The following is a 12578-nucleotide window of genomic DNA, read 5'->3' on the forward strand; positions in this document are numbered from 1 at the left end:
GAGTATCTGCCGCGATTGGTAACCAAGCGTCAGTGTTGGATAATGAGTCTTTTTGAAGGTCTTTGTGGAGGCATCTCTGCGCGTGTGCACGGAGCGATAAAATGGCTTCAAGCTGGGCGCTGATCATCTCTCTCTCTCTCTCGCTCTTTCTCGCTCTCTCCCTCTGGAGAGTGAGTGAGGGTGTGTGTATCCAACCTTTACCCTGAAGATATCATCCTCGGATACAGCCGACACAGGCTCCTTCATGCCTTTATCCAGCTCCTCCTCCACCGTCAGGTCCCCAGAGATGGCCCTTCGGATCTCTGGACCAATGTCATGCAATGTCCGCAGGCCAGCCTGCACACGTGCACAGAGCCAACACACCAAAGTGTTTCACTTCAATGTAACGATCTACACACTTGTCTATTTACTATTTACAAACAAGGCATATGTACCTCACACAAAGCCATATCTTCTCGATACAGTTAATTCATAGAAAAAATACGCTGCATTGTTCCAACTCATTTCTCTCATCATTCATGCCCCTTATGTTTGTGTACCTGCAGAGAAAGGGCTGTTTTGGGGGCCACCTTGGCCACAAGCCCTTGTTCTTTCCTCTTCTTAAACTTGCGAAAATATTCCTGGATGAGGAAGGTGGCGTAGAACTTTCCGACTGTTACCTCATCGTCTGCAAAAAAAATAATATTAAATGTGTGTTTATTGTGCAAAGTGATTAATCACAGTATTTGTCAGAAATGCAGTTTAGTGTAATGTATACTAACTGTTCCCATCTTCTATGTGTGTTCTGTGTGTCTGATATATAATTTTGCTAATTTACAGACTACGAGACTGCACCGCAGTGCGTACAAACCTCCAGCAGGGGGCACTACTTGATCCAAGAGCTTCATGCTGGTTCTCTTCCAGATCTTCTTCACTATCGCCCTCAGTTCCTCATTGGCCTGCTCCAGGTTTCCTGCACACACACACACGAACAGCATAAACACCGTCATTAGGCGATTCGAGGGGTGATGCCAAAACACTTGCCCTTTATTAACATGCCAATCGACCGCCAGCCGCAGAGCCAGAATCTATGGCCTCGTCCACAAATAACAGGAGCCTAACTGCAGTGTATTGATTAATCCGCGGCGCTGTCTGTGGTTAGGAAGAAGCAGACGATACGTAATGCAGTACATTTTATTCCCATCTCTTGCGCTATATATTCATACATGCAAATGCTCCTGCCATTGTGTGTGTGTGTGTGATGAGAAAATCGGAGCCTGTGCACGTGCATTGGAGTTTTTTCTTCTTTTTTTTCCATGTGTGAGACTGTTACCATCTGTCTTGATCCTGAGTGCAGTTCTGACCAGGGCGAACAGCGTGGCGTTGAACATCACTGTTCCGTCGCTGTTCAGAGGCATGTTCATCGACACCAGACGCTGCGTGAGATGGAACATTTAGTTTGATGGAGTTTTAAATATAAACAGGTACATTTCCTGTGGGAACTGCCAGCATCCTTTGGCAGCTGGCTCAAGTTTGTTGAAAATGAGCAGGCCGTGGTTTGACACTGTGGTCACTATTAACACTCCTCAAGAGAGACGTCTGAATATATCAAATATTTTCTCAGTACGATCTGTTGTCAATTTGCCATTTGAGTCACTGTGGAAGGTGTTGTGAGCTGTCAATGTGTCATCCCAATGACACCACAGATGCATTATTCATATTACTCACACCTGGCAAGTTCAATTTATTCCTTTTAATTTCGCCCAAAAATAGTGGCAGAATTTATTCATATTACTTGATTTCTAAAGCCGGATAAATGAGACGTATGTTTACCTTGCAGGCTACTCGGTGTGGACAGAGCTTCCCAAAGCCGAGCGGAGGCTGGATTCTGCGCAGCAGAGTCACCACATCCAGGTGCTTTATCCTCCCCCTGGAAACAGTGCACGGGTCACATTATCGTAACTCTCGACACCTTCTCTGCAGCGGATAATGAATCAGATGGTCGATATGTGTTGACTATCTGTAAACTTACTTAGCCTCTGGGTCATATTCAGCCCAGATCCTCTTGAACTCGTCAAGGTGATGCGGCCCCAGAATCGACCAATCGCGCGTCAGGTAGTCAAAGTTGTCCATGATGACGGCCACAAACAGGTTGATGATCTGGGGATGAACAGGATTAAGTCATTATCTTTTAAAGGAAAAAGCTGAAAAAAAACAGAACGTTCAACAGTACCAAGATCTACGATCTCCTTGAAAGTGCGGTTGTTGATTCCACTACACACAGAGTGTGAAATACTGTCTGTTTAAAAAAATTATAGAATAAAATCTCTCCCGGTCTCGATGCACTCACCAGAAAGGCACAGAGCATGTAGAAGCTGACAAAGTAAATGATGGCAAAGTGGCTGCCACAGTCCTGGTCAGTCCTGGTCATGTTGTTCTCATTGGTTGATCCCTTCTCACACGGCCGTTCAGGCGTGCACGCCAGCATGATCTCCTGCCATGCCTCACCGGTTGCGCATCTGATAGATTAACATGCATGCACACACACACACAAACACGCACCCATATGCACACATTGACGTGGATACACATGCCATGATATGAAACAGATACATTAGAAGTACACATATTTGCATGGATGTGTGCATGTATGCATACGGCCATACAAGCATATGTGAGACACACACACAAACACACACACACAGTAACAAACACAGAGAGAGGCAGAAACACAAAAACAAACATGAATTAGATTCAACATTAAGAGCAAAAATCAGATCCTCATTATGTTGTGCTGTACATAGCAGTATGAAGTAGCCACGCCTCCTGCCTTCTCTGAATGGAATGTTTTATTCCAGGATGTGGTCAGTACATAACAGAATATAAACAAATGGAATAGATGGTCTGTATCATTTCCTGGCAAAGTGCTTCCAAAAAAAATACAATACTTTATCACATCAGAGCCATCCTTTCAGGTTCTGTGTGTTTATTTAACTGTGCGTGGAATCTTAGGCACGTGGGAACCACACGGAGCGGAGAAGTTACTGGGACTGGCTTTTAAAAGGTGTTAAAGCTACTAAGTACCCGGTGGGTCTATGGCAGCCCTTTAGTGCACACTGCTACCTATTTTCAGCTGGAAGGGCAGGGTGGCAGTTACATCTTCTCATTGCACGCCCTGACGGAACGTTATCCCACCTTGGCTCTCCGCGCAGAGTCATGGAGTCGGCAGAATTGACAACGTCACATTTACAGAGATCCCCGGCATTTAGTTGTGGGAGGAGAATGAAGGAGAAGTGGGAAAAGGACAAAAGATGAGGAGCAGAGTCCTGTATCCTCACCTGAAGAGCAGCAGCACCGCCTGAGGGAACGTCTGGAAGTTGTTGTTCCTGTTGATCTGCGTGTGGTCCCGCAGCGCTATCTTACCAAACATCTGCACGGGAGGGGGGAAGGAAGTTGTCACAGCACACAGGATATGACGTCAGCATTGACGGGGAGGAAGTCATGGCTCTCTGGTACAACCACAGTTAGAGGCCGCTGTCCCTCCCATCGCCATTGGTTACGAACAAGACACAAGAGGACAGACGGGAGGATGAGGAGAGAGACGTAAGACAGCGACAGCTAGAGCAGCGGAGGAGGGAGGGACGACGTGACCGGGACAAAGGGAAGTCTGGACGACAAGACTCCAGCAGGACAGACACAGGATGGAGGCCGGCTGGAGGTTGGGAGAAGAAAAACACAAAAAGAGGGAGGGGAAACGAGGGGACGGGACAACAGCTTACCTGCATGCCGATGACAGCGTATATGAAGAATAGCATCACTATAAGCAGAGCTACGTAGGGCAGAGCCTAAAGAAGAGAGAGACGCTTTAGTGACAAGTTGTGTACAGAGTTATCCTGCATCAAGGCTGCAGTCCGTTCACTTCCATTCCATTCAAAGGCATCCAATTAAGTCTACAAAGGGTTGAGGACATTCCTGTTGAAAGGGTAGAGGAATGTCACGTGTATTTCTTTATTTTGTAAGTGAGCAGTTGAAGTGAAAGTGAAGTGATCTGCAGCCCTCTGTGGCACCACACCAAAACAATCCCGGACAAATCATCTGATTTGAGTTAAGAGCAAAAGTGAATTGGCTTCCCACTGATTAAACGACCGCGATCTTACAGTAGGCTTAGCGTCAAGTGCAGTAATACATTCATGAGGACTTCTGTTTTCAAATGACAACACAAGTCTGCTTTTTGCTTTATCACTATTGTGATACCGTCACAAGAGAGAGAACAGATTATTTAAGTTTCCTCATAACTCTCTATCAAATGATTTCATTTTGGTGGAGTGCTTTGTTGAACTAATCTACTGCTTAAAGGGTTAGTATTAGGGTGTAGGGGGGGAGGGGAGTAGAAGAAGGAGTGGAGGAAGAAGAGATGAGTAGAGAGGGAAGAAAATAAGTTGCTGGTTAAGGCTCTTGAGTTCCTGGCCGTTTCCCCAGCTACATCCCTCCCATCCTCTGCAACAAGACTCCCAAACCTCACGCCATCTTTTCCTCCTTCCCCATCCTGACTAAACTGTCCCATCCTTCGGATTTCTTTCAAAGAATAGGAGGTGGAGACGAGGAGGGAGGAGGTGAGGAAAGGAGAGGGTGGCTTGTGAGACTCCACCCGGCTGGATTTACACAAGAACAAGGATCTTTTAAGCCCTATGTGACTCAGATATTGCAGTATTAATACATCTAAATGAGATAATCACCTTTTTAGAATGTATGCATAGACTGGATCGCAAAATCTGTTATAAACTCTCTGCGGTTGAAAAGTGAAATGTAGTCAAAATAGTGCTTAAGCCTCAAAATCTGGTTGACATTGGGGTTAAAGATCCACTTTCGCTGCACCATTTAGTCCTGTGCAAAGCCAACCCCCTGCTCTAGCATGTTGTGTCCGGTTCTCCCCTCACTTGGAAGGATTTGATGAAGGTCCACAGCAGGGTCCGAATCCCTTCCCCGCGAGACAGCAGCTTCACCAGCCTCATCACGCGGAACAGCCGGAAGAAGGTGATGGAGATCCTGGCGTTCTCTTCAGAGTTCTGCAGTCCCTTTGGTGGGGTTTGGTGTTTTTTTTTTTTTGAAAAAAAAAAAAAACACAGGACGCATGGGAACACATGCAGATAGGTAAGGGAGAGAAGCACACGCACACACGTACACACACACACACACACGTAATGGTGAACACACAAACATACACACACAAGACACACGGTGAAATGAAGACGGACAAGTCACATTCAAATACACATTCCCACCCACGTGTGTGGATGTAAATGTGTACAACACACACACGCAAACACACAAACATACATACACACTGAGTTAATAAATGGAGATCTGCGTCCTACAAAATCCCATCAAAATCAACTGACAAAAGAGATTTGGGAGAAAATCGGGCAATTGCGCTCATTTCTCTGGCTTCATGGAAAAATCAAATGGCAACAAAGAGATTTACAATTAATCCATCGGCTTCCTAAATACACGAAGGTACGTGCAACTGTGCAACAATAGCAGTCAAGGACATCCAGTCTCTGAAAGCACCATACTAAAATATCAAATGGCTCCATCAGTCACTACTGATCAATCTGGTTCTGGCATGAAGTAAATCTTACTCAGCTGAAAGATTTGATTACAGTGCAGAGGTACGGACTAATAGTCCAATAGAGGGAGGACAGCCCAGGGAGCGTAACATCGATACAATCGATCCATTTCCTACATCTCTGATAACAATTCACAACAGATACAGTAGGTAAATCCCAGCCTGCGGGCAAATTCCTGCCTTGATAAATGAGGCAGGAAGGCTAATTGTTTATCTACAGCCACTGGCCACCGGCAGGAACAATCCCGAGACGACTTTCGAATGTATTAACACTCATTTCAAAATATTTTCAAAGGTGGTTAATGTCGTCATCTTTGACTGCGATCTCCCTTTAATTCCTGCAATCACTACGTTTGCAGAAACTATCCATTTTTAGGTTTGTTTTGAAAAAGTTGCTGTTTATTTAAGAGGTTTCTAAGTAAAGCTCTGAAGCACAAGCCTGAGAGGCTCTGTCCTAACGGTCTATTATCCTAAACTCATCCACAGGAAATAACTCTGCGATGAAATATTCAGTCATCTCGCTGAGTGCTATTCTAATACGGATTTAGATATATTCACCCTGCTGCTGCTCACTCCTCGGCGACAAAAAAAGTCAGAAAAACAAAGGCCACATCAGGATCTATGGCAAGCACGACGCAGTTAATGCCTCAACGAAGGGCCCTCTACATGTATCAAGTCGTTCTCCCACAGCGGATGGATCGGGTGAACCCAGAGCTAGTGTTCATAGAGCGACCAAATCCTCACCCGCACATAACTACACACAGATCCATAAGTATGTATAACACAAACCTGACCACATAGACACACTCTACCATAACACTCCAGTTCCATGCTACATCGATCTAAAACACACAGGGTCATCGTACCTGTCCTCTAAATCGGTTTCATGCCATTTTTTTTTTTCCATGAGGCCATCAATTCTTTATGTTAATCCCAAAGAGAGAGAGAAAAAAAAACAGTGTTGTCCTACAAAGAACACGCCATTCTCTGGACATCTTACTGCAAGTTTGGGATAACCAATGTCATATGCTACTTTTCAAGAGCAAAGACGTATCTTATCATTTGAAAAATGTTAATATCGTACAGTACATCTCCGGGAGCATCTCTGTTGCTTTTAGAAGGGTAGACGTCTAACGCTTCATCATGTTGTGTTGTTAAGTAACCCCAGACATCAGTTCTCCCAAACTCTACCGACAGATATGCCGGAAAAGGACGCATCCTCTTGAGGAGTGTAAGTTAATATTCTTTACTGCAAATAGTGCCACAAGTGGACCACAATGGGGACCATTGCATCGTTAAGAGAGTGGGGCAGTGAGCGGGAGAGGTACAGTGACAGTAAGTGTAACAGAGAGAGAGAGAGAGTGTCTGAATATGAAGAATAGTTTGAGTTATTCAGACAAACAAATAGACAGATTCACAGATAAGATAGACAGCAGGCCAGTGGAGAAGAGTGGAAGAGGAGGAGAGCAGCGTGGTAGCGTGACCATGATGGCTTGCACTCGTGTGACGAAGCACTAAAAGGTACCACACCCATAAGGGGAAGGGGGAGCAAGTCGCAAGCCATGGGGGGGGGGTGAGGGCAGCGGGCACCATGGCAACAACAGATTGTCACTCAGGGAAAGCCACACGACTCCAGTTGTACTCGTCCCTGCACAATGCAGCGTCCTTCACCACACACACACACACACACACACACATAGGCTTCTTTACGTTTAAATACATGTAAAACAGCGGCTGCAGGACATGCTGCAGAAGATGACAGCCCGAGCGAGAGAGAGAGCCAGAGAGAGGAGGGGACAGGGGCGTACGACAGGCCCAAAGTTTTTTGGATCATACCATGGAAAGGAGGGATGGGGGGGGGCAGGGGTGGAGGGGCTGGGGGCGTGGTAGTGGTGGAGGAGGTAAAGGGAGGCGGACGAGGTTACCGTCGGAGCGTACCATTGGCCTTACCACAGGGGGGTGAGAGGAGGAAGAGGTAGAGGAGGGCGAGGAGGAAGAGGACGAGGACGAGGAGGAGTCAGCTGGCTTTAAGGAAAGGCAACAAAGATCAGCACGAGAGCAGCGCCTCTGTGTGTGTGTGTGCAGTGTGTGTGTCTTTTAGGGGGTCTGTGTGTGTGTGACGGCCGATAGAAGGGGCGCCTCTGTGGCTATCTGTCTTTCTTTCTGCCAGCTGAAGCTAAAGTACAGTTACACTGGTTGAAGCTTTAGCCCCGACTCATGTTTACCAAACGCATCGTGGCATTAAAGGACAATGCCGCCTTTTGTTGTGTGTTATTCAAGCATTTCTCTGACCTGAGAATAGCCAAGATCCAAGGGAGATTAAATCTTGAAGCAACTTTTAGGTCAAAGACACATCAGAATAGCACCACAAAAAAGGCAAGAAGTTAAGATCATTTTAGTGATTTTAGATGCTTTTGGAAATCTTTTTGGAAATTTGAATAACATTGAGAAGCACAAAGATAACATTTTGTAAGGAGAATCACACTGGTCATCTCCGGTATTACAGTACTTTACACCACTGGGAGTGATAGATTAAGTTCAAGTTTGATGTATGACTCAGAAACTGTTCACTTCTTGGTGTTGGTCCTCTTAAGCCAAAACACACATTAATGATGTATAGGGGGAACAGGTAAAAATGGTCTATGTGTTTGTGCGGGTCTGTGTGTGTGTGTGTGTTTCTACGGGCAAGAGCTGGGGTTTTGATGTGTGAAAGGAAGGAAAATTGCGAGAAAGGACAACTGGGAAGGAAGGGAGGGAGGAGCGATGGATAAAGGGGAAGTCAATGAGTTGGAAAGATGGGGAGGAAGTAAGGAAGGAAGGAGGGAGGGACTGAGAAAGGGAGGGATGATGGCCCTGTTTTACAGGTGCAGACTAAAACAAAACTTAAATAAGGGGGAACTTGTGTGTCTGTTCCTTGTGTAAGTCTTTTAATGACACACAGGTCCAGATAATAAATGTAATTATGGCTAGAATCTTAATTTGCTTCAATTTTGAAGGTAAATCCAAGCAAACCCACATAAGATTAAATCAGTTGTTATCATATTTGTGTTCATGGAGTAACACCATACAGAGTCTACTGTGGACTTTGGGTAACTGGGCATGAGTTTTAAATTCAACCAAACAAAACAGTCAATTTGTAAATAAATATAAAGAGGGCTGAACTACAGTTCAGATGTGAGTAACTGTAGTTGCAGCTCATCAGATTTATGAGCTCATCTTAAATGACCTTGAGCCTTTTTCTCACATTGCATGTTGTGTTTTCAAGCAGCAATTTCATCAGTTCAGTCAGTTCAAAAGGTAAAATGGGTCTCTTGAGAACATTATTACCCTTGAATTGAGGTTTAGGTTTAAGTTGTAATGCTAAAATAGTGCATTTTCTTATTACAAAAACGACACTAACTATGTATATATGTCTATATATATAGACATATATGTCTATATATATATATTATTATTATATATACACAATATATATATGTATATATATAAATATATATATATATGGTAATTGGATGACCTCTTAGAATATATGAAAAGTATGAGAGACCCGTGTTACCCAGCTTGCATTTCAGGTGAGCAAGCAGCACCGCGAACCAACGAGAAAGGAGACAGAGAAAGACAGAGATAAACATCCATAAAAGAAGAGTTAAGTGAACTGAAAAAGCTCAGAAAGAGAATGAGAGAGCTGGAGAAGAGAAGAGGAGGCATTCCGAACGGAGAGGGGAATAGATGCAGTCCATACTGGCATCGTCCGCAAGACACCGCTCAGAGCAAACCACTACAAATCTGTCCACACTACTTCTACTCAAAACAAAAACGCAAAAGAAACCATGTATGATTTAAGACGCACCCGCAGGTTGCTGGGGGAGAATTAGTAGACCCAATGACTAAGGAAGAACTCTGATTTGGTGACCACAAAAAGTGCAAGCTAATCGAAGTCAACCAGCACCCAAACAGAGCAGCAAAGTGGGTGCACTCAAAACGAGGGATTTTAGACTTTTTTTTATCACATGTTTGCTTAAGGCAGAGTGCTAACATTTTAGAAGCTGGCCTGTTACTGCACTTTCGCTGTGTACTTCGGGATGCAATGACAGAGAGGTAGCTGCTGGCAAGCTCCTACGATTAGTTTCGAAATTGCATCGCTCAGTACGTTGGAAAGCATTCACCTTGTGCTTTATTGCCTCGTTATGTGCAGAAGCAGGCGAAAATGTAAAATGTCTCCGTGACAGGGTCCCGGATCAAAAAAAATAGAGAAGAATTCTCCGGGGATTGAGGTGCAGTCTTAGAAAAAACCAATAGAAAAAGAACGCTTGGGCATCTCATCACCCAAGTCATTGAAAGCCACCAGAGAAGAAGATACATAGGGGCAACAAAAAAAGAAAACAGAAGACTTGGGGCATGCCTTTAGGTTAGGGATGAGAGAAGATAATCATGAAACACGCAAACCAATTTAACAAAATCAATCAAAACAAATCAAAGGCAAATTCCAAACCAAAGCGTTAAGTGCAACATCGGTGCCTTGTATTGATGACAAAGATGTATATCTCTGGCCCATTCAACGTCAGTATAAAGGCGGCTGATCGATCAGTGGCTAGTTATTACGCGATCCCAAATGACATTTCTCTGTTAAGTGTCTATGAACATATTTATACACTCCTCTATCACCTCTCCAATGCCCTGATGTAATCATGTGACGACCACACCAACTGAATGGAACCTAAAAATAGCCGAGTGAAGTCTTGAAATTACCCGCTGTGGCGTTTTTAGCAGCATTGTCGGACTAACAACTTACATTTAACATTTAAGTGCTGCATTTAGAAGAGATTAAATGCTGTTTTTATTGCATTGTAGTGTCTTCATTAGCTGGAACAAATATACAATGTATATCAAAGTTAGACTCTCAGAGAGCTTTCTTGGGACCACACATAGTTATTGTGTTATGACCTTCTCCAACAAGTCGCCTTCAAAAATTGGCTTCTTCTAACGCTTAATTAGGAGGAGTTGTGTCCAGACACACATTGCGGTTTGCATGGTTTTGAGCCTGTTCTCCTGCCAAAGAGCACTTTGGATATCACATGAATAAAACACCAATTATCCCTGAAGTGTAAATACAATAGACACTCAACATTTGACTTGTATTTGGGATATTCATTCTTATTCAGCCCCACTGTTGACCACAGAGCCTCCGCGTCAATAATAAATGAATTCATACATACATTTACATAAATTTCGCGGGTCCTGAGTAAATCTATTTATGGATCAAATTGTTCCCCATGTCTGCGTATTACTATTGTGGGACAAAAAAAAAAACTGAGAAAAAAACGCAACTCATTCCCTCATTTGAATTGAAAGTTTTCCTGGTGATTTATGAATTGAGAGCGACCTGTGACCTTTTGGTCAAATCGCAATTGTTCAAAAATCCGTATTCACTCCTGCTTTCCAGGAAAATGTGGATCTTCTCTGTGAACATTGCTTGCAGTATCAGGCCTGGATATACCACCTTTACATCTGCCATGCCATACAGTGTCCATCATGCCAGGGGAATGGACACTATCCCCTGTGGCAATGATAAAAGCTCAGATAAATGTGAGGTCAAACCAAAAAGTGCTTAGAGAATGCAATAGGTTCTATTGGCAAGCGCAATAGTCTTTGATGCTCAGCAGACCGAGGGATGAATACCTATCTGCAGCCGTTTCAAATATTAGAAAATCTGTATGAAAAAACTGGGAAATAGTTTTAACGTCAGCCTCATTACGCTACAGGAGATAAACGAGTGGGTTTTGGAAAAGGGAGACCGTTGAGCACAGAGGTTGTGAAACATGTTTTCACAGCCTCCCTTGTTTTTAACATTACATTTTAACAAAATAGTAACATAATGTAACGATGAGGAGGCTCAAGATATTAAATCCTCAAATCAAACTGACCCTGTCAAGGGTCAAAGTTGTCAAAGCATAAGCGTTCAAACGTGGTGCAGCTGAAGTTTCCTAATCATTTGAAAGCATGCGAGATGGGTATCGGCGCTCCGTCTGTGTGTGTGTGTGTGTGTGTGTGTGTGTGTGTGTGTGGGAATGGCAGAGCAGGCAGGCAGGAAGGAAGGGAGGGAAGGAGTTGGACTACTTACGTTAACCTCAGTGATCGCTATGTCAACAATGCTACCCACAACTATCAAGGCATCAAATGTGTTCCATGCATCAACAAAATAATGCTGCGTAGGGGTGGAAAGAACAGAAAAACAACAGAAGAAAAGGACAGAACATAAGACATTTAAAAAATGGAAAGAACGGAAATTAAAGGAGAGAGGAGAAAAATAAGATAAAAACATTAAATACATGAGCATTGGAGTTTTTAGTTGGAGGAAAGAGGGAAAGAGTCAACAAAATTCAACGGCAAAAAAATAAAGGTAGGGGCGGTCTAACGGAGAAGGACAGCAGGAAGAGCAGCGGCGATCGGTCATGCTCGTCCATGAGGGGAAAATGTCAACAACAGGAACAGTACAGGAGACAAAATCACAAAAAAATGAAATAAATAAATTTAAAAAGCGCCCCTGTTGCTGTTGTTAAAAAAAAAAAGAAAAAAAGATGTGTGAGTCTCGTTGCGATTGGTCAGTGAGTTAGTTCAGTTAGTGAGGGAATTCGAACCTGAGGACATGTCACAGTCTGATATGAAGTGGACAGAAAATCAAGAACCCGACAACATCTGAGGTACTGTAAGGAATCAGGAAGGACGCAAAACAGGAACCCTGAGTGGTCAACGCTAAGCCTACTCTACTTATTAAGACACCCAGGAGGAAGCTTGTTCTTGCTCAGGAACCCTTGTGGCTAGGAGGTCCCCTGAGTAGCAGTGGCCATCTTGGAGTTAAAGATGGGGAGGGGTGGGGGGGAGGGGGGGGGAGAAGGAGAAGAAGGAAGAAGAGAAAAGAAAAAAGAAAGGAAGAGAGACAGAGAGGACAGACGGGACAACACAACACAGGGTA

At 44.0% G+C, this 12578-nt stretch overlaps 1 protein-coding gene across 13 annotated transcripts in view; it reads right to left on the bottom strand.

Annotated features, from left to right (window-relative positions):
• Nucleotides 1-12578, bottom strand: part of cacna1c (calcium channel, voltage-dependent, L type, alpha 1C subunit) — a 139363-nt gene that overhangs the window by 8970 nt on the left and 117815 nt on the right. For 3 of the 13 annotated variants that reach the window (XM_037459815.2, XM_062560073.1, XM_037459809.2), the window contains 11 exons: nucleotides 7544-7630; nucleotides 4917-5054; nucleotides 3759-3824; nucleotides 3318-3409; nucleotides 2330-2498; nucleotides 2012-2139; nucleotides 1813-1909; nucleotides 1313-1415; nucleotides 851-952; nucleotides 540-667; nucleotides 196-336 (listed from right to left, as the gene is read on the bottom strand). In XM_037459815.2, the coding sequence (XP_037315712.2) occupies nucleotides 196-336; nucleotides 540-667; nucleotides 851-952; nucleotides 1313-1415; nucleotides 1813-1909; nucleotides 2012-2139; nucleotides 2330-2498; nucleotides 3318-3409; nucleotides 3759-3824; nucleotides 4917-5054; nucleotides 7544-7630 (1251 nt within the window). Of the gene's footprint in view, nucleotides 1-195; nucleotides 337-539; nucleotides 668-850; nucleotides 953-1312; nucleotides 1416-1812; nucleotides 1910-2011; nucleotides 2140-2329; nucleotides 2499-3317; nucleotides 3410-3758; nucleotides 3825-4916; nucleotides 5055-7543; nucleotides 7631-11726; nucleotides 11811-12578 lie in introns of all 13 variants that reach the window. The other 10 variants (XM_062560076.1, XM_062560061.1, XM_062560087.1 and 7 more) reach the window with 9 other exon arrangements.

This window comes from Pungitius pungitius, chromosome 2, assembly GCF_949316345.1.
Source record: "Pungitius pungitius chromosome 2, fPunPun2.1, whole genome shotgun sequence".
Taxonomy (NCBI): domain Eukaryota; kingdom Metazoa; phylum Chordata; class Actinopteri; order Perciformes; family Gasterosteidae; genus Pungitius; species Pungitius pungitius.